This window comes from Lytechinus variegatus, chromosome 2, assembly GCF_018143015.1.
Source record: "Lytechinus variegatus isolate NC3 chromosome 2, Lvar_3.0, whole genome shotgun sequence".
Taxonomy (NCBI): Eukaryota; Metazoa; Echinodermata; class Echinoidea; order Temnopleuroida; family Toxopneustidae; genus Lytechinus; species Lytechinus variegatus.
In genome coordinates, this window is record NC_054741.1 from 22,700,014 (window position 1) to 22,720,735 (window position 20,722).

The window sequence follows — 20,722 nt, forward strand, 5'->3', positions numbered from 1 at the left end:
TCGAGTTAGGATTGAGCCAATTAATTGCCTTAACAATGCTGAACTTATTCAATCATTATTTTTTAAGAGACTTAACAATGTTTAATCGGGAAATTATGAATTTTATTAAGTAAACAATCAACAAACCAAGCATGTAACACAAACATATCCAAATGAACACAGCAATATGGCACAATACAAACGTATATGCGAGGAAACATTGTTGAGTATATTCACCTCATAATATACTAAAAAAATGTTTTCTACTATGAATATATTATGTAGATATAGATTGGGTATACCGAGATCACGACCAACATCATCAAAACTGCTCGATGCAATGGAAGAGAAGGGCGACATGGACCCCCCCCCCCTCTCCTCGCTATGAACACTATAAACATAACGCCACAGAGTCCCGGCACAGAGTATATCAAATATTCACACGAATAATATAATGGAAATGGTTGCATCGCAATTATGCTCTGTACAGTGCTGCTATTGATCATTGTCACTCATGGGTTGTAATGGCCCCCTACATCGCTTGCGATATCATAGAGAAGGATGTATATTATTTCATAATTGTGATACAATCAACCCCGGCCATCAACATCACAGCACGTGTGCGGAGTATATAACAAAACGATATTTCTCTCCGTTGCGGATCAGTGGTGGTGAGCGTTGAGACGCCACTGTTGGTTGTGTGTAACACACATTCGTGTGGTTAACGAATATACTGCAGTGAAACCATAGAGATATATACCAAGTGAAAGCATAATAGTAATGGCTTCCCGGCGATACTCTTCATATCTACAGTTGATGCCAATCATGCCATCATTCAGTGTGGTCGACGAACTGGATTATTCTATACATATCCCAGATACATTTAATTCAGAATGGCCGTTGAATAACACGCAGTAGTCGGCTCTTCAAATATGTGAACGTAATTATGTGGGTTCATTTTAGAATAATCTATGGTGATTGTACCTTCTTCATTAGCAACGAGTCATGGAGATAAAGAAGGCACTGATCGTTGGATTATCATTAACTCTTACATTGGTTATATGCCTTTATCTTGCTTTCGCCGAGAATCGTCAGTATATCCGACATGTTTCATCAATTATGCCAAACTTCAACATTGTGAGGAAAGCCTTTCGCATAGAAAGCAAGCCACTTAAAAATGGAGGCGAGGGTTCTTTACTAATGAAAGGGGCAACAGGGAATTTGAGCCACAGTCAGAGTGAGACTGCTTGTTATCGTCAAGTACAGGTGTGGGACGGCAGCAAACTAGCCCAAACACCGAGAAAATCTCAATGTCCTGGCCTCAAATGTGGAATAAGCTTTGTCAAGGATAGAAGTTACGTGACTATGATGAAGAGCGATGCCGTAGTTTTCTTTCATTTATCTCGATGGAGTTGGGCAGAAGTGCTCAATAGACGGCCATTGAATCAAGCCTGGGTTTTCTATTCCTTGGAGAGTCCTCCATTGACTGGTAGAAATGCATTGCCACCAAGAATACTAGACCATATTTTCAACTATACGATGTCATACAGGCCGTCTTCAACGATTCCCTCTCCTTATGGTATATATGACGATACCCTGCCACAAATACCTCAGGACCAAAATAAAAATTGGGCCGAAGGGAAAACTAGATTAGTGGCCTGGGCTTCATCCAAATGCTTTGGACACGGTGGGATCCAGTCTTGGAGGAGAAGAAACTTTGTAAAGACACTTTCAAAGCACGTAAGTGTCGATATGTATGGCCAATGTGGGGACCAAGTTTGCCCGAGATATTCACAGGGGTGCTGGACCCAAATCAAAGCTCACAAGTTTTATCTGGCATTGGAGAACAACGAATGCCGAGAATACATCACGGAGAAGTTCTGGGTAAACGCCCTCCGTAACGACATCGTACCCATCGTCTACGGACCCCCGAGGGAAGATTACGAGCGAGTTGCGCCACCAAATTCGTTTATACATCTCCAGGACTTCAGGAATATGAGTGAACTTGTGGATTATATTAATCTTCTTGATGCTAATGATACCTTGTACAATCAGTATTTTGAATGGAAGAAACGGGGCTCAGTAAAGTTTGTTGGAGAATACAAAATCTTGCAAGCGCAGTTCATGTGTAAAGTGGTCTCTAAATTGTTGGATGACGAAAATACGTTAAATGGTAATTACCATGCACCAAGAGATGCGAATCCTTCAATACATGACTATTGGTCAACTTCATGTCCCAAACCAAAAGGATTTCCTCATGATTTCTAGAAAGATGTCAATACTAAAGTTATTTTTTTCTTCTACAACTATATATACAAATGATTGGTAATAGAAATACAAAAAATTATAATTCTGTCCCGAGTATCATTAACGTAGTATACAACACTGAAATTGAGTTTAAATCAATTGAATTTGACAACAATCAGTTGGATCAATTTTGTTGTTGTTTATTATTCAAAATAATCAAACATTGATATGTATGGAGGCTGCATATATAAATCAGTGGGGGTATCCAAACCGGAGTATGAGAAAAAACGTGAAGGAGATGGGAAAATCTGCATAATCGACTTTCAAAGAAACCTCGCATACAACTGATCGAAGTTTCTCTTTTTACAGGGCTTTAATTATTGTCAACACCCTCTTCACGGATTTATCTAATTTTTATACTTCTTATGTTTAAACTGTCTTTGTTTGTTTGTTTTATTTCCGTATATAAAATACAAAGTACATATACAAATTCCTATAACATCAAATGATAAGGTCAAGGAAGAAAGTATGGTTTTGCCAGTTAACTTGCAAAAAAGGCTATGATTACCGTAATGTACAGGTAGTTGACCATCAAAGATAAAAGTGAAAATCATTAAAAACAAAGAAAAAAATATAACCTACACCTACCCCCTTCCCCGGTACAAATCAGTGATTAAATTTCAATTAGCGCTGATATAATATCAAAAAGGTATTTTTAAAAGAATTGTAAGTGGTGACATTACACACGTACTAGGGGATTCTGTTAAATTCAGAGGCAGCTCTGTAAGAGAAAGATATTTTACATCAGGTTCTAGGTTTAGGCAATCATATGATATTTTCATTTCTAAGAGGGTAGCTTTTGAATGAAACATATTTTTCGTATATTCAGTTGTCATGTTGTTATTAATCTTATACATGAATAATATCAAGTGAGTATATTGTCTCTTTTGAATAGTGTCCCAACCCAGAATAGAATGAATTTGAGAGGTAGAAGTGAATGAAAAGGGGTAAATTTTCAAGATCATTCTTCCAGCTCTATTTTGATTTTTTTTAAGTTGGTCAACCAGAAATTTGTTTGCAGATTGATAATGTCACCATAATCAAAATGAGGTAAAATTATTGAGTTATGTATTAACTTTAATTCTGACAAATTTACAAAATGCTTTAGCAATATAACCAATCATTCTCCCCAGTTTTTTTACATGAATAATTTATGTGATAGTTCCGCTTCATGTTTGCATTGTCGGATTCAGTTGGTCGCTACGCTCCTCGACATATCTTTTGTGAAGTCGACACTATTCAGTCACCTTACACCTCACCTATACAGTATCATCAGTTTTCATTTTTGGTCCCAAGTTTCGCAGCTGAAATACCAACCATTCTTGCCCATGTGCTGAGATTACTCGCATAAAAATAAATGATACCTATTTCAGGAGATTTTAGTATTCTTTTATTTGCTTCTTCCAGTGAAATTTAACATTAACTGGCTTCATAAATTTCATAACTTCATAAATGATACATCATATGTAATCAATTAAGTAAAATAATCAAACAATCAATTCCAGTAGTACTTTATAAACATATAAATAAATTTATATGTTAATCTATTCATTTTCCAATTCACTGAAATAAATCATTAGATGACTAATAATCCGTCATCCTGGTATCCATTACCCCCGACCCCCTTCCCATTTAAAGTATAGCTCAAAGGCATAAATCAATTGGACGAGCTTGATTTAATATAATGTAGTTTAATTATTGTATTGTTAATCAATGACACCCCCAATTTTAAGATCAAGGTGGACCTACACCACGGCTACTCATGCTATTACTACTACTTCTACTACTACCTTTTCTAGGGGATCCAAACTTTATAAACAATGCATTTAAGTAGATCCCTCCAGTGGTATCATCAGTCAAACATTTTGAGGGAGCACCCAGTATGGCGTGAAGGACAAACGTTCTAACAAGTTGCGAGTGAGAGATGTTTGCAAGCATAAATTTTGACCTTTCAAAAATGAAATTTTGTGATAGCTTTTGAAGTAATGATATCATACTATCACACTTTTCTTACAATTTATCATTCTTTCTTCCTCTTTCCTTCCTAATTGGTCCTGGAAGTTTTGCCGGCCAGTGCTCCCTCCCCACACACAAAAAAGAGTTATACCTAGAATGTACCTCCACAATTGTCATTTTGTTTTAATATTATTCTCTTTACCTATTTATAATATATTTATCATATAATTTATTTCTATTTTGTATCGCGCGGATCGAGGACCATTTTTTTCGTACTGCTGAATGCTTTTTTGTGTGTTCATTATGTCTCATTTTACCATGAACTCTCTTAAAGAGGATTCGTCAAGTGTTGGTGAAAATGTGTCGGACAAAGATCGTCAAAATCAACCAATTTATTGGTTATGATCTTCCAGCATAACTATGGTTGATATTGACACTTTTTATCGGTCAAACAAAATCCAACGGATTGGTCACTTTGACCAATTCATTTTCAGTGTGTGTCTGTGTATATATTGTCTTGATTTTATACATTGAAACTGAAAATAAATGCTACTTCCACGACTTTTTCTTATCCTGCATACTTCTGTTATCACCATGACTTTAATACCGGTTTCATTCTAGTATCAATCATGACCAGTATGGCATGTTCCACCCATCACTTTCTTGAAGTAAAATGTAAAACAAAGTATAGCATAAAATATTGAAATTACGTTCAAACGTGTGTGTAAAACAACCATTATCTCTCCGGTAAAATTATTATTCAAGTGTCAAAATACACTTCAAATGTTATAAGTCTAATATATATACAGTGCGTCCCAGAATAAACGAAACCGATATTTAGCGATCATTTATCATAACTTAATCATAAATATAATAGACAAATGCCTACCAATTTAAAGCTTAGAATCTCCTCTTTCATCTGATATTACTAAGGTTATTTCTTATTCACGCATGAGTGAGCAAAAACAATTTGAAGAAAGGATACCAAAAACTCATTTGGCGGGGGTATCTGGGTTTCAAAAAGAAAACCACATTTCTGAAAAGTTCAATATCTGCTCTTTAATTTGGTACCTCAATTACAGAAAATGGTCATGAAATAAAAAAGTTCTGGTCATTTGAAATAAGGCTTGTATTTCCATAATTTCATGAGATAAACGTGTTTTCACCGGTTTCCCACAGAAGCTTTCGCATGGTGAACAAAAGATTTAATGCATGGCTGATCGTCAACAAAACGGAGTGTTGAGTGAGTTTGAAAGCCAGCCTGGAGAACCTCTTCATTTTATGAAATTATTGAAATTCAAGCCTTATTTCAAATGACCAGAACTTTGTTATTTCTTGACCATTTTCTGTAATTTAGGTATCAAATTAAAGAGGAGATATTGAACTTTTCAAAAATGTGGTTTTCTTTTTGAAACCCAGATACCCCCCGCCAAATGAGTTTTTGATATCCTTTCTTCAAATTGTATTTGCTCACTCATGCGTGAATGAAAAATAATCTAAGTAATATCAGATGAAAGAGGAGATTCTAAGCTTTAAATTGGTAGGTCATTTGTCTATTTTCCTTATGAATAAGTTATGATAAATGATCGCTAAATCTCGGTTTCGTTTTTTCTGGGACGCACTGTATATATATTGTGAAAGAAATGGATAAAGAGAATAAAAAAATGAGTTATGAGTTGTTCTCTTCATCCATTTCTTTCACAAAATATTTAAATAAAAGAGTTGCCAAAGCTATTGTACATGTATAATTTCACAAATTTATATATATATATTTGATATGATTCTATCTTATTTCATCTATTTTTAGGAGAGTGGGAAAGCGGTATGGATTCCTAAATGTTATATTTTGTGTTGCACCTCTTTCCCTCCGAAAACAACCCAAATATATCAATCTACGGGTATTTGCCTAAGGTTGAAAGGTTGTCTGAACTAAATCTCATCCCAACCACTCCACTCAGTCAGACAAGAGGCCAAATTATGTATGAATCTGAATTCTCGACCTCTTCATTATTATTTTTCACTTCGTGTGTATTTACGAATTTCAGATGCCATGATGGCAATATGGAGTTCGTACAAATGAAGGAATGGTACAAATATCATCCCGATGACGAGTCCTACATTTCCTTCAAAGAACATACTCAAGACAGGCCACTCTTCTTCATGAGTCAAACTATCCAATAACCACTGTGTAGCATTGACCATTCCTACAGCCAGTAAGCATAGGGATGTCCATCTCATTTCCTGGTAGTCGTTGAGTTGCTGATGCTCTACCTTTAAGATAAAGGTAGATTGGATGCATTTACATAGAAGGCCGAAGATACAGCTGAAGACGCTTACCAGGTTAAGGACCATCTCATCATGGGATAATAGTCCAGGACCTGACACGAGGTTCCCTAAAGATGAAGAGAAACAAAACATATCAAACAGACATGCTCCAGAGAGAGAAATTAAAAGCATTATGTTATTCATCTCTGATGGGTTGTGGATAGAATCTACACAATGCCTTTCCTCGATTCGATTGTCTTTTTTAGTCACTTTGGCATGTTTAATAATCACTAGCAACAGGGGTGTGAAGAAGGCAATTTTCAGCAACCATTGAGTGTAGATGCTATGATGCGTATCGTTTTGAGCTGAGAGGTAATGGCATATGCCAAAGTACATGGTACACATCAACAAAGTCATTGACAGAACCTTCTCAGTTTCCTCTCTCAGAGTTTTGTCGCTACCACGATAACTACTAGTCAAACAACTGTTTGTACGTGAATCATCACTCCGAGCATTCATGGAAGTGACACACTCCATCTCAATATCATTTTCGAGTAGTAAAGAACGCTCCGATTCACATTGTGAAAGATATCTTCTATTCAAAGTTTTGTCGGTGAAGTCTCTCAAAGTGATCCAATTGGACTGTGGAGTAATGCATTTGAAATATCCAGCGGAACGACCGATATCATTCATCATGGATTCGAAACGCTTCGGAATATTCTGGGACAAGATCTCGATCATCAAAAGTGTTACCATTACCGGAAGCTCAGCTGTAAATGGTTCCAAGATGTCTGTGATACCATGAAGCACCTCGCCTAAAGTGGAATTCATCGGACAAGGGTAGGGTGTGCGGTTCTCACCATTCGCAAGAATTGTAAATGGTCGCAAAAGCTTCTGGATGGATGTCCAAATAGCAACTTGGGTTAGCAGGACAAATGGCCACCAGATCTTAGGAGTCGAAACGAAGTGGACATCCTTAAAAGTGGGGATGAAATAAAATGTAAAAGTATAGACGGACGCGTTAAATGTCAATATATTAAGTAATCGCATGATCAATTCCTCGTTTGTCTGTGCTGTGAGGTTATGTGGTGAGTGTTCGTTAAAACATAACATGGTGACAGTCAATTCAGGTATAAAGGATATGAGAGTCAAACCACAAAATATGTAAGTTATGTTTAGTGTCACATTGCTGACCATATTGTTGTCAATCATTTCTTTCATCGAGGAAATGTGAATCATATTTCGTGAAGCAGCATTAACTGTCGGATAGGGGAATTTGACCTGAAGAAAGACGTCCGAACAGTGCTTACATCGTCGAGGCCAGATCATCATTCCCAATTCATGCAATTTCCCTACTCTCATAGTCAACCAAATCACGCCTATAAATGACGATATCATTAGTAAAGTCATGATGACGTTCCGAACTATGTAGAGTATGGCGGTGAAGGTCTTCGCAGAATTTTTCTTAGGTAGGAATGGGACGTACATGACGATGAGTCCTGTAGCTGCCATGACATACATAACGACACGGTAAGCACTTCCCTGGGAGATTCTCTGCCTTGATACTAGATCAGTGCTCCAATGGTTCCGATCACCACAGGACGTTCTGGTTCCTGCATCAGGTTCAACTTGATGATCCTGAAGATCAATTACCTCTGGATGGAGAGAAAGACGGTCATGACTGATAATTTCAGCATCTTCAGAGAAGTATTTGGTGGTTCGCGATGAGCTGTTTTGGTCTAATTGTCTTTCGATCTCTGTGAGCATGGTGATCTTAATTTGACGAGGACGATGGAGACGTAAGACTCAGATTGACTTAATTGATGTTCTTATCTTGAATACATGCATCGTTCCATAGAAATAACCGATGGCAACCTAACTGTTGTATTAAAAGGAAATAAAATAATTTATCAGAACCATTTTGTTACATTGTTAATGTTTCACGCGAAAAAGCTAGATATATACAGACAGACATATACATCAATGGGACGCGGGGGAGATCCGTCCGAATGCGAACTCTTACCCCGGCCCTCCCTCTTGCTGATCTCCCGGGGGGGCACTCGACAAAAAAGTGGTGGGGGTGTACGTGCCGCGGGCGAGTCAAAAAACGGGGGCCTTGGAGCGGGCTAATTGTAAAAGGAGGGTCCTTGGAACGGGCTTCGGAACTACAAATGTTTGTGAAAACGGGGGTCCTTGGAACGAGTCGCCTGCATGTGAGTGCGTACATGCATCCCTATGGAACGGGCATACGTGCATGCAGCTACCCCGGCGGCACTGGCGCCGGGTGCGCTAGCACATAGAGGCAATGGTCGGACAGGCGCTCAGCGGCCGCTTTTCACCAAAATATTATGACTAATTACATAGCAGATCAATGCGATCGGAACGGCGTAACGGAAAATTATCGAAGCTTTGGAGCGGATTTCGTTCTTTCTTTCTCACGAGAAGAAAATGTTCAACAATATACTCATTTAAAGCCACTATTAAAAGAAAAACCATTGAATCATATGCACCCCCCTCTTCAAGTTAATTATTCAACTGCCCTTTACTGCACCCGCACCTGCACCTGCATTGCACCCACTTGATCAATGAAGAAAGAAATTTATGTACCATTTTACGAGGCCGCCATCATTTTCAAGCTTAACCGCTCACGATGGCGGTCTCCTGCATTCGTTTAAACTGTTATTTTCTTTTCATTGAATATTGCTACTTTTTAATATTAATTTTTCATTGCTTTGTTATGACTATTTCTTAAATTGTTTTGTAAAACTTAATTGTATCACCAAGATGTTATGTTGAATATTTATGCTGAGTGCAGAAATAAGTTCAAATCAAAAAAAAAAAAATAATAATAATATGCCTTGGAGCGGCTTTCTTTGTTCTTTTTCTCAATAAGCTTAAAATGCTATGCCTTGGAAGTTGGAACGGAAATTTGAGTGTATAAAAATGGGGGTCCCCAGTGGCACATACCCACTATGCATTATATACTGAGTGCCCCCGCCCCCCAGGCTATGATCTTGAAAGGAACATTTTCTGTCTGATGGGATTATTCTCAATTTTACCCAGCTCATAGCAATAATGTCTACACAATATCTCCTCGAAAAGGGTGGGAGTTAGTATACTAGTTGGTGTAAGATTATGTTCCACGCACAAGAAAAAGCTTTATAATAAAACTAAACAAAATAAATCATCGTAGACTCGTTACTCGTTTTTTAACCGTCAGTCTACAAACACAATAGAAATAAACGATGCTTAGAAGATGTTAGATTACTTACCTTGTGAATCGGGAGATTGAATGAAGGCTCATCCACAGTATTCATGAGGATCGAATGTACATTATTATACGTAATTTGATCTATCCACACAATACTAGCAGGAAGTAATTACTCGAAATTCATTCATTCAATTCAATTTTTTGAATGGTCAAAGCGAAGCTGGATCGATGGTACATATTATAATTTTTAAAGCACAACATAAACCCCTCAAAAAAAAGTTTTGCAACTCAGTTTTGGGGATGATATCTTTTTGGTTAATGAAGTATAAAAGATGAAACTGGTATCATTGGAAAGCTAAATTATTCTTCTTTACAATGACATGCCATTTGCTGTGATTATGTAATCATGGAATATGCAATCACCCCGAACATCGAGAAAAGTCAGAAGTGAAATGTTGCAAAATGCATTGATTTCTAACAAGAGTCTCCATTTCTATAGAATTTCTACCATGCAGCTAGGCGACAGTGAATGCGCTCGGTCCATCCTCGAAACAATTGGAAATTCGCTATTGCAAACGACGCAATTTGCAATATTTCATGTCTAACATTGCTGCGTATTATCATGTCTGTGTATTTCATTATAACACTAGCATTACAAATGACACATGATTGTAAAGAAGAATAATCATGCTTTCTGGAAATATCACTTTTACACATGATGATGGCACATTAAGAAATTTATTAGCACTCAAACTTGCAGTTTGAGTTGCAGAACTCAAACATGACGTGGCAACGAATTTTGTAACATTTCATTTTTTACATTGCTGCATATTTATCACGTCTGTGTATTTCATGATAACACTAGCATTACAAATGAAGCATGATCGTAAAGAGGAATAATCATACTTTCCAATGATACCACTTTCATTATGATGATGGCACACTAAGAAATTTATTAGCACTCAAAATTGAGTTGCAGAACTTATTTTGAGGGATAGGCTGAGATCACAAGACGTTAATGGTTTAACCTGAATCTAAAGTGCTCTGTAATCTTTTAATGATAGACATGTTTATTATGAGTGAACCATAAAGGAATTTCCCATCAGATTTTCATTTCAGTTTCATTTTCATTTCATTTATTTCAATTTCAACAAAATATAAATCAAATAAATACAATCATAGCAAGTCAACATCATAAAAAATATACCTATGTCATAAAATCAACTTGAGAAAGTAACACATGTTATAAAAAAATTACATATAAAATAATCATGTGTAAAGGAATTGTGATTTATAATTTGTGAAAATGGATTGAAAGACAGGAATACAGATTTTCTTCTAATTTTCAGTTCTTGCAAAGTAAATGAACTATATTGATTTTGTATTGTGGAGTAATATAATCTGATAATATGACAATATTGGTATATTCCCCGTTAGTGCGATTTATCTCAAGTTAATTCTATATAGGACAGGTTTCATCTGCATGGTATTTCGTAATATTTGAATAAAAGAGATAAAGAGCCGGAAATCACCTATGTCAATGTCCATCACATAAAGCTATAATATTATGTAACATGTAATTTTGTGTTCTAGCTTTGCACTGAATTGCTATGATGTTGAGTTATTTGTTAAACTGCAGGGCGCCTTTAGTTTGGAAAGCAGTTTTGCATAGCTGGACAGGCCTACCCTTCAGTATAAAATAAAGAAAATAAATGATGAAATAAAAATAAATGAATAAAAAAACTAAAGAAACCCGATAGGAGTGATTAATACGGACCGAAGCTTGACAAAATTACGGTGATATCATGAAATTGAATAAAATGTCGATGTGTTAAGAATTGGGAAGAAAACCAGAGTGATAGTATTAATGAACTACGATTTATGTTTCTACCTAAATATTTTATACCTCAGTATACACTCTAATACCAAACGGCGAATAAGTGGAAATACTTTTACACGAAAATTAATTACCCAATAACTAGAAATGATGACATTTTAACATTTTAATCAATGCCTTCGAGTGATTAAACATTTGTTGAAAAATAATGATTAATTGCTAAGTATGTACTTGTAGGTGTGAGTCATGGAGTTATGACTTGGGCGTATCTTAGTCGGTATATGTTTTATCAAATAAGTTCATGAATGGACAAGTTAAGTATATACAACTACAGGCTCTCTTACTTATCACACCTATAGGGGCGAGGCAATACTTAAGATGGATGTTAATGACCCATGGGCGGAAATCTGTCCCCAAAGGTAGGGGGCCAGGGCCTGGAAAATTTGACAAGCAAAAAAAAAGGTTATCACCCAAAATGGTAATGGTAAGGTGATTTTAACCCAACAAATTTGACAAGCAAAAAAAAAAAAGGTATCACCCAAAATGGTAAGGTAAGATATGCATGACTCAATCGACCAACTGTTTCTCATTTATATGTGAATAATTTTTTTTAAGTGTATATACAATCTTCAAATGTAAATAATATTCAGTGTAAATTTTGCACAATTAGTCTTCGGACTACAGCATTGTATTCTGTTTTATATCTAATAAACCGAATTGAATTGAATTTAAAAAAAATTATAACCTAAAAAAAGGTTTTCACAAAAAATGTAAGGTCATTTTTAGGTCAAAACATGTATTATTTCAAAGGCCTATGGTGCAGGCAAGCATGGAAACGAGGTTTTGTTCAAGCCTTCTTTTGATTAATGAGGTTTGCACGATCCAATTATTTTTCAAGGTGTCTTTTTAGCGGTAACAATGATAAATAAAAAAAACAAACATTAGGCTTAATATCTTGGAGAAAGTGAAGTAAAGGATTAAGCATGATATTTGCACTTTTTATGGTAAATATACTTAATCTACAAAATCATTTTAATGGGGTGGGATTTCCTTTGAAGGTTAATTTTCATTCATTATAGATTGGTATTTTTGTTCTTTTCATATCCTTTAATGGATCTATCAACCAATAGCATTCACATTCGCAAAGGATTTAGCCAATTGTTTTTAAAATACAATCGAGGGAGGGAATTTTCAATTGGATTTCGGTTTATGCCGTCCATCACAGATAACTTATGTATAAACGCGTGAAGAAATCGAGCAAATATGTTTGAAGTTTTTTTTTTAATACGTAGCAAAGAGACACTAGAAAATTGAAGATGTTTAATGTGACTTTGTTTAACTTATTTGATGATGACACTACCGGGTATTTGTTTGGCTAGCATCGATTAGCATCTTCCTCGTTTGTTAGGGCTATGCCTAATGTTGATTCCATCAGATGACAATTTTACTGTAAATATATTTGAAAATGATATTTGGTAATATTTTCAAGTCAATCCAATTCAAATTCTAACGTTATCAATATTTCAACGTATATTATGCGATTAGATTGCCGGTTAAAAATAAAGTTGCTTTAAAGTATTTGCCTTTTTAACTAATGTATTTAGGCCTACATCTATTGTGTGCAACAAGCTTATCCTGGTAATTATCTCTTGTGCTAATTTGATTTGATCAAGTAAATGTGTATCAAAAGAGGAAGAGCAACCCGAATAATTAATTGCAAAACACTGATGGATGTCAAGGGGTAATGGGACGGTGACACGTGCCGGGCTGGGGGCAAAGGGTTTAGAGTTTAGGGTTATAAAATGGAAAGAAATGATGGAGGAACTTTAATCTCACAAATGACCAAAAAAACTACTCGTGAGAGCCTCAGTGGCTTCCATCGTTCATGACTTATGCCGTCGCGACGCCATAGGAATTAAGGTTTCCATGTCCACACCGGCGCCATATTGAAAGGGACGCGATTAACTTCTCCGATATCAGGGGTCCAACTTATAAAGACTTGTAACGATGGTAATTTTGTCATTATGGTAAAGAAAAAATTTCCTTACATCGCTCACCCTTTCTCTCTCACACACGCACTTCATCACACACCCCTTTTCACCCACACTCTTTTTATCGTTCGTTTTTCTTTAAGGAACACAAAAACACACTTTCTCCATATCGCCTCTCTTTTTTTTCTCTCTCTATGATCTCTCTTTCACTCACTCACGTTTTCCTTATCGGCACTCCCTCCGTCTTTTACTCATACAAAAAACAAACAAACAAACAAAAAACACACACACACATATATACCGCTAATAGCCTCTCTCTTTCCTTTTCAATCACACACTCACGCTTCTCTCTCTTTCACCCACACACAAACGCATTCACCCCATTCTCCATGTCACATCTCACTCTTTCTTTCTTTCTTTCTTTCACACACACACCCTTTTTATTACCCTCCCTCTCTTTCATTCAAACACAAACACACACTCTCCCTTTCTCAATCACACTCTTTGTTGCCTTATCACTCTTTACGCACACACACACACCTTCACCCACCCTCACACACACATGCTCCCTCACTTCATCATCCCTGCCTTTCTCTCTCTTTCACACACATACACTCACACACATGTTCTTTATCTCTCTCTCTCTCTCTTATTCACTCACACACAAACACACACACACACCTCTCATCGACCCCCCCTCCCTATTCACAAATCAACACTTGCACACATGAATTAATCAAAAAGGTCAAGATGAATATAAAAGTGTAAAATCTTCAATCGGCCTTTAATTATAAAAATGATAAATGCAAGAAAGATATAAATGGCCTTTTAAAGTCAGGTATATATGCAGAGTTCTAAAAAATTGCTTATTATTATCGGGATTTTGACAGGAAAATAGTTTAAAAATTCATTCAATTTAAATGTATATCTTTTATGATTGTCAAGTGATAAAAAAAGGAATGGAATCGAATGCTCTTTCGATTGGCCTGACCCCTCACATTTGCCTTGGATATTGGATGCCCTTTTAAAGGTTTCCCATTTATACTGTAATATCAAACTGTTCCATTTTTAAAAGATGCCTTGCCCTAAAAATATTGAAATTCAACACAAAGATTAAATCTACGATTGCACTGCTTTCTACTTATACAGAAGATTTTCATACTGCAGAACTCAGGACATAAAGATGGAAATTACACATGAATGTAGTATTAATTGGACATGATTTAAGCATTCAAAAAGAATAATCAATAGACTCGAATGAGATTTAAAAAATCAGAGGTAAAATTATTGCATAATATAGAAAAATCTGAGAAAAATTTAAATTCCACAATAAAGAATAAGCCTACATGTCATCTAAACTAACCTAATATTGCAATCACTGAAAAGTGGGATTTCAGAATAGTTTTGAGGTGTCTTGTGAGTAAAATTCCACAAGTTGGCAGCAAAGTCTTAAATGTGAGATGTGGCTTGTTTTCAATAATAATAATAATAGTGAACAGTTCTTGTAAAGCGCATATCACAATTATGAATAATGTCTCTATGCGCTTCCAAAGGACTTGGATATTATTACCCCAGCTGTAGCTTGGCAGCCGAAATTACAAGATTACAGCGCACACGCATTTCAAGGAATAAATTCCTGCCAGGTACCCATTCACTTCACCTGGGTTAAGTGCAGCACAATGTGGATAATTTTCTTGCCGAAAGAAATTACGCCATGGGTGGGATTCGAACCCACGACCCTCTGTTTCAAAGTCTGGAGATTAATCCACTGGGCCACAACGCTCCACAAGTTCATCAGCTGGTTTCTTAAGTATCAATTTAAGCTTTGATCATTTATTCATGTCGAGAAAAAGATTATACATAATGATTTCACAGTTTAGCATTTTGTGAAGTGATTGGTAAATAATTTTTCACTGAAAACTGTTAAAAGATACTGAAAAATCCTTGCATACCATACAAATGGCTGATAGCAATTTTTTGGTATAAATTTCTTTCTTGAATACTTTCCTGATTAACCAAAATGATGACTGTATATGCAGTCAACCATATAAATATATATATATATATACAGTTGAGGCCAAAAGTTTAAATACATCCATGGAATTAATTAAGTGAAATTTGTTCGCTTGCCAAACATCGTAAAGTTTACTATATCTTCAGAAATACAGATACTCCCATGATGAATTTGGTATCATAATGAAAGAGGGTATTAAGCTCTTTCACATGAATGGGAAACCGTTGGAATCAAAGTTTATTTCAGGTGGAATCTACTTTGAAGAAAGAAGTTATATTTGTGTCAAATGTATTCTATTGTTTGTTATTATATTTTCAAACATTGTTTTAGAGAAATATATAAATGTCGAATCTATGATTTATATTACATTTTCTATCATGATATGTCACCACTTAACAAAAAAAGTGTAATCTGAAACATTTTTGTTGAGAAGTAACTAGCCCAAATATGAAATGCTTTTGGAAGTTTTTTTTTAATTTGTCTAAAATATGAAGATTTTGGGGGGAGAAATGACACCCAATCGTTTTTCAGCTCCTGATGACAAAGCAATATGATGAAGGGGCATGACATACTCATTTGTTTGATATCAAATTTGTCATGATAGCACAAATATTTTATAAGATACCGTGAATTTCATGTTTGGCAAGTATCAACTTTTTTTCTTTGAATTTCCTGGGTGCATGTTAATAATACATAACAAAAAACTTTATGTTGAAATGGTTTCAGACTTAAGAAGGCATCTGTGGCAATTCCCACATAAATTATATAATCAAAGATTAAATACCTCAAGGAATGAATTTAAGTTTAGGATTGCGAAGATGATTATCTTCAACAACCATTCGGAAGGGTGGGACAGGTAGATTTGAGCTGGCATCATAGAGCTGACATTTCTTGTAGCCAGCACATGGCATGTCGCGCCAGCTGTAACGAACTACCGAAGCCCTTTCTCCAATGGCGGCACAAGGATCTTGAAAAGAGATGTGTGCTCTACCGAGCTCGTACCCTGACGTGACTGGTTTCCATGGTGATGAAAGGCCTGCTAGAGGGCAGTCTTCAGCAGATGAATTGCAACATGCCTGAAAATTCAAAGAGACAGTGCTCAAGCTGTTAAATGTTATTGGTTATTTTGTTACTTCCTTACTGCCATGATAAACGCTAAGAAGCCTCCCTCTTTCCGTGGGATGAGCAGGAGTACTCTTTTTTCTAAATTTTTTAAAGAGAGATGGGGGAACTTCTGAAAACATTTCTAGAAAGTGATTATCGTATAACTTCCCAAATATCTGGTAACAGATTAAACATTTTCTGATTTCTTTTTTTTTTAATACTAGTGAAAATCTGTAACATAATTTAATATTTAATATCTATACTTGATCATTTGATCCGTGAGAAGGGGAATGCTGTACTAAGTAAGAAATGACAGTGGGAAAGCAAAAAGACTACTTACATCAAAAGAACTTGCATTGTTCATCCTAAGAACATCTTTGCCATCGTCAAACTCAATAAGAAGGTCTGACGAAGCGATGCGTATGACGGTAGTAGGAAACGGACCTTGGTACACCACACCCTTTTCTCCGTACGCAACAGCTCGTGCTCCCAAGGTCAGTCTATTGGCTACATCCTGCTTATAACGTGGATGGACCCTAGAATTACAAAAAAGGAGAGTTCAAATCGATTGTACCTTAAATTGTTGAAGATGTTCTTACAATAAAATAACCATGAAGTGCTGAGCCCTGCTGCATAAAATATATACCACTATGGTAACTCTGCCATAAAAACTGGCAAAACATATGAAAAATGTCAAAGTTTAGCATTTATTCTGTCCAATAATAGTGAAATAAGGTTTTATTTTACTTGAGGATAAAGCCCGGGGGCCACTTCCATTCACGAGTGGATACCATGCGCGACCATGGGGTCTCGAAAAGCACCCTAAACACGTAATTTCCATATTCTGAAAATGCACCCCTTAACAAGTATTGGCGTGTGAAACCCTACCCTTAACAAGTATTGGAGACAAAACGATACTCTTGGCAAATATTCCCTGAAATGAACCCCTAAACAAGTACAGGAATGTTTTATTGTTACGGGTCCTTCGGTCGTCGGCTTTACCTTATTTGATTTAGTACGGACCACACCTTCTACACCTCGCGCAAATAGGACTCTAAACACGTAGTGTTGGGGCAAAAAGGACATCCTTTATGAAACATTTTAATTTTGTTTTATCATCCCCGCAAATTCGACCCTAAACACGTAATTTTCCTAGCGAAATAGATACCCTTTTCTCATTATTTTTGTGTTTTTGACACCCTTATCACGTTACGTACGTAACGTGCCATATCGTGAAAAGGACATCCTTTTTACGTGTTTTTTTGGTCGCGCATGGTATCCACTCGTCAATGTAAGTGGCCCCCCGGGGATAAAGTGGCTCAATCTTCATAGAAAGAGCAGTTTTGCAATTCATGAAAACTTTGCTTGATTTTGATTGGATGAAAGAACAGGCAGGTGTCTGACTATAACAACTGTCGGATGAAACAGATTTTGTCTGACTACACAGCCAACAAATCCTTCATGAATCACACTCCCCAGGAGAGTGTTTCATAAACATTTGTTGTCTGCAAACTTTCCTTCATTTTGATTGGCTGAGAAGCACAAGTGTCTGACTATTACTACGTCTACTATCACATAAAACAGACTCATATGATAAAACCGTTCCATGACACTTGATCCGGTGAAATTTCTCTGCTGTAAATTCCACACACTAATGGAATGGCCAAATTCAACCCTGGATTTAACACTACACCCTATCCTAAAGCTAACATAAAACTCTATTACAACCCTAACCCTATATATTACACGAAAAAGAGCCCAGAGCAATTTGCAGGAGCAAATGTGATGTCACCGGATAAAACAGACAAGGGGGCCGTTTCATAAAGCTGTTCGTAAGTTAAGAGTGACTTTAAGAACGACTGGTGATCCTTTCTTACACGCTTAACCATCGCCTATGGTGTATACCATTTACCAAAAGAAAGGATCACCAGTCGTTCTTAAAGTCGTTCTTATCTTACGAACAGCTTTATGAAACACCCACAAGATCTTTCACCTGCACCTGCATTGCACCCACTTGTTCAGTAATTACCAATCATAGTCACGAACCCTTTTTATGAGGCCGCCATCAATTACAAGCTTAACCGCTCACGATGGCGGTCTCCTGCGTTCATTAAATTTTGTTAATGTTCTTTTTTTATTATTAAAATGTGAAGTATATGCCCACACCATTTTTTTTGTAATGATGTATTATGTTTATATTGTATACATTATGAATTATTCGCATATTACAAACAATGTAAATAAAAATAAAACAAGCAAAATACTTCACACTGTGACAACAAATAATAGTCCATTCCTTGGTATTAAACTGACACTCGATGACCCGTATTCTGATAGCAGGTTTAACTTAAACTCGGGTTTAAAGCTGTGGTTTAAGTACGGATAGCCAATTGTTACACAATGAAGAGGCTCGATAGGAAGTCTACTTACGCTCCATACGGCGAGCTGGTATCTGGCAAATCAATAGCAAGTTTAACTTAAACTCGGGTTTAAAGTTGTGGTTTAAGTACGGATAGCCAATTGTTACACAATGAAGAGGCTCGATAGGAAGTCTACTTACGCTCCATACGGCGAGCTGGTATCTGGCAAATCAATAGCAACAGCCATGAAAACATTGTCCTGTTGAGGATTAGGAACGAATCCATTATCTGCAGTCTGGTGCCACCTCAGGACAGGATAGTTCTGTGATGGTTTGGTAAGTGGATTCTCTGATGTACATATCTATTAAAAAAAAGGAGATATATTTTTCCAATTAATGACATGCTCCTGCTGCATAATACTTTAATGGATTTTACTGGCGCAGGCCTACGTATCTATAGTATTTACCAAGATATCAATATCTTTACAGGAGCCCCGTTTCATGAAGAATGTTACAAGTCCGCCTTTGCCAATCAAATAACACAATATTGGTATATTAAAACAACAATTGTTACTATTAAGGAGTTTTTGAAGGCAGGGTTGGTTGACTAGCGGGTTCCTGTTGAATAATAATTACCCTCGAACTGCCAACAACTAGTAAAACTAACTTTATTATCAAATGGTAACTACCATGGCAACAATGCTCACTAGCCAATCAAAAATCAGTAGATTCAGTTGTAAGGTCATGAGTAACTTTACAGATTTATGAAAGCATCGTCCAGGTTTGAATACTACAAGACATGTTGGCTCGGTTGGTCAGGAGACTGCCCCCCCCAAAAAAAAAGTGAGGTTTGGGTTTGAACTTTGGCTGAGTTATACTAAATAATCATAATCTTCCATACCATCACCATCATGCTCATTTTCATGCTCATAATCATGGTTATCATCATCATCATCATCACTATCATCATGCTCATTTTCATGCTCATAATCATGATTATCATCATCAATATCATCATCATTATCATCTCATCATCATCACTATCATTTATTATCATCATCATCATCATCCGGGGGGGGGGGGGCACTCACATATATTGGTGGTACGGGGACATGCCGTTTTGATGGATCCCTTTTTCAGACCTAATTTTCAGTTCTCTAGATGCTCCGAATGACAAAAGTTCAGTTCAGAAGCCGCCCAGCCCCGCTCACAAGACCCCAGTTACAAGACATCTCAGTTCTCCAGCCCTGCCAAAATTGTCAAGCACGAGCACCGCATGCAAGAGGATGCACATACGGCTTCCCAAATCCCTACATACAACTAATAGCCACCCCATGCATGGCTAGTGCATGCACAGCGCCAGGATTCCGTTCCTAGACCCTGTTTTTCACACTGCCCGGTATATATATTTAGTTCCAAAGATCCCATATTTTACCCTTTTAGTGAGTTCCTTAGACCCCCATTTCAGAGTTTCGTGAGGCACCACACCCCCATCAAAAAGTAATTTGGGTTCCCCCCCCCGTCATCATCATCACCATCACCCTTATTACAGAAATTGATTTACCTGAACGAATCCAAAAGGGAAAGATGGGTTAGTCTGTCCACCTGTACCCTCAGACCATTTAGCTCGCCAATCTTCTATCATGGCGGGGAAGAGGCACTTATAACTCGCTGGAGATGGAGTGTTGGCTTCACCTGA

The 20,722-nt window shown here is 36.7% G+C and overlaps 2 protein-coding genes across 3 annotated transcripts in view; one reads left to right on the top strand and one right to left on the bottom strand.

Moving 5' to 3' along the window:
- Window positions 1-472: 472 nt before the first annotated feature.
- On the top strand, window positions 473-2,822 carry LOC121407593 (alpha-(1,3)-fucosyltransferase 7-like). Its single transcript, XM_041598740.1, has one exon. The coding sequence runs from the start codon at window positions 985-987 to the stop codon at window positions 2,245-2,247; it is 1,263 nt and encodes a 420-aa protein (XP_041454674.1). The 5' UTR covers window positions 473-984; the 3' UTR covers window positions 2,248-2,822.
- Window positions 2,823-15,922: 13,100 nt separating this feature from the next.
- Window positions 15,923-20,722, bottom strand: part of LOC121407594 (sialate O-acetylesterase-like) — a 14,408-nt gene continuing 9,608 nt past the window's right edge. For both annotated transcript variants that reach the window (XM_041598741.1, XM_041598742.1), the window contains exons 7-10: window positions 20,588-20,718; window positions 19,225-19,385; window positions 17,005-17,200; window positions 15,923-16,636 (exon numbers count right to left, since the gene is read on the bottom strand). In XM_041598741.1, coding sequence (XP_041454675.1) covers window positions 16,346-16,636; window positions 17,005-17,200; window positions 19,225-19,385; window positions 20,588-20,718 — 779 coding nt within the window. In that variant the 3' untranslated portion in view covers window positions 15,923-16,345. The remainder of the gene's footprint in view (window positions 16,637-17,004; window positions 17,201-19,224; window positions 19,386-20,587; window positions 20,719-20,722) is intronic.

Coding starts and splice junctions, on each gene's coding strand:
- LOC121407593 (XM_041598740.1), top strand. CDS start 985: ATGGAGATAAAGAAGGCACTGATCGTTGGATTATCATTAACTCTTACA.